This window comes from Terrapene carolina, unplaced genomic scaffold (assembly GCF_002925995.2).
Source record: "Terrapene carolina triunguis isolate 2854851 unplaced genomic scaffold, T_m_triunguis-2.0 Scaffold22359, whole genome shotgun sequence".
Lineage (NCBI taxonomy): Eukaryota > Metazoa > Chordata > Testudines > Emydidae > Terrapene > Terrapene triunguis.
This window is the reverse complement of record NW_020686710.1, coordinates 1,553-2,911: the sequence shown is the minus strand read 5'-3', so window position 1 is coordinate 2,911 and position 1,359 is coordinate 1,553. Positions and strand designations below refer to the sequence as shown.

At 68.9% G+C, this 1,359-nt stretch overlaps 1 protein-coding gene across 1 annotated transcript in view; it reads left to right on the top strand.

Annotated features, from left to right (window-relative positions):
* The first annotated feature begins 704 nt into the window (after window positions 1–704).
* CD79A (CD79a molecule) overlaps window positions 705–1,359 on the top strand; it is a 1,890-nt gene continuing 1,235 nt past the window's right edge. Inside the window, exon 1 of the mRNA XM_024201945.1 lies at window positions 705–1,091. Coding sequence (XP_024057713.1) covers window positions 737–1,091 — 355 coding nt within the window. The 5' untranslated portion in view covers window positions 705–736. The remainder of the gene's footprint in view (window positions 1,092–1,359) is intronic.

Here is a 1,359-nt window from a genome sequence, read left to right as displayed (position 1 = left end):
TCCCAGAGCTGGGGAGAGAACCCAGGAGTCCTGGCTCCCAGCCCCCCTGCTTTAACCACTAGAAGTGAGCCCCATCTCACCCTGTGCCCACAATCTCCTTGCTCTGGGGGTGATCGGGAGCTGTGGCCGGCGGGGGGGGACTGTAGAAGCGGAATAGGTCCCCTCACCTGCAGTCTCTGCTGCCAGGTTCCGGGGGCCTGGAGTCAGCGAGGGTCTGGGGGGCCAGGGCAGCCTTCCTCCCATCCTGCTGGCCCCCTACCCCAGATAGCCTGGTATTCCCCCTAGGTCAGACCAGTCCCCCATCCGGCCCAGCATCCGCCTGCCCCCTGCTGCCCCCGATTGTCCCCCCAGGCCCGTCCTGCCCGGTATCCGCCCCAGGATCTTCCCCCCAGGCGGGTATCCCCCCCGATCACCCCCCAATCGTCCCCCCAGGCCAGTCCTGCCCATTCTCCCCCCCTAGATGCCCGAGGCTCGTCCCGCTCGTTTCCCCCCCACCCCGATCGTCACCCCAGGCTCGTCCCGCCTGGTATCCACCCCCCTCCCGGAAGTCCCCGGCCCGTCCTGCCTGGCACTCTTGGCTCCGGCTGCTGAGCCGTGGTGTGTCCCCACCCCCACAGGACACCTCTGCGGCAAGCCCACCACAAACATGACAACGCCGTGCAGCGGGACCACCTGGAACGTGACCGAGGTCCCCCCGGCCCCCAGGACCCCTCGGCCCAGCTCCACCGTGGTCAAGATGGAGACCGCCCTCGCCGCCCAGCGCCAGGCGGAGAACAGCCTTGTGAAGGTGGAGGCCGGCCTCACCTCTGTGACTGTCCCTGAGGGGGGCCGGGTGACCCTGGAGTGCCGGTTTGAAGCCCCATCCGGGGCCCGGGTCACCTGGAGCCGATCCTGTTCTCGGAACTGCAGCGAGCCCATCCTGGTGGCCAATGGCACCGGCCCCCAGCGCAGTGTGGCAATCACCACGAGCGCCGGCGTCTCCGTCCTCGCCTTCCACCCCGCCAAGAAGGGCGACATCGGCCTGTATTTCTGCCAGGTGTACACGGACGAGGCCTCGGGCCAGTCATGCGGCACCTACCTGCGAGTCCGCAGTGAGTGAGGGCCGGGGGTCACTGGGGGCGTGTGGCAGAACAGAATCCACCAACCCCCAGTGGGGCAGTTCCCTCTGCCTCCCTCAGACCCCCGGGCTTCTGTGCTGGTAAACAGCTGCCTTGGATGGGGGCTCTCTGTGCAGCTGGCTTGCCCTATGCCAGAGGGGGCTGCGTGGTGTGTGGGGGACCTCGCCCCGCCCCAGAGGGGGCTGCGTGGTGTGTGGGGGGCCTCGCCCCGCCCCAGAGGGGGCTGCGTGGTGTGTGTGGG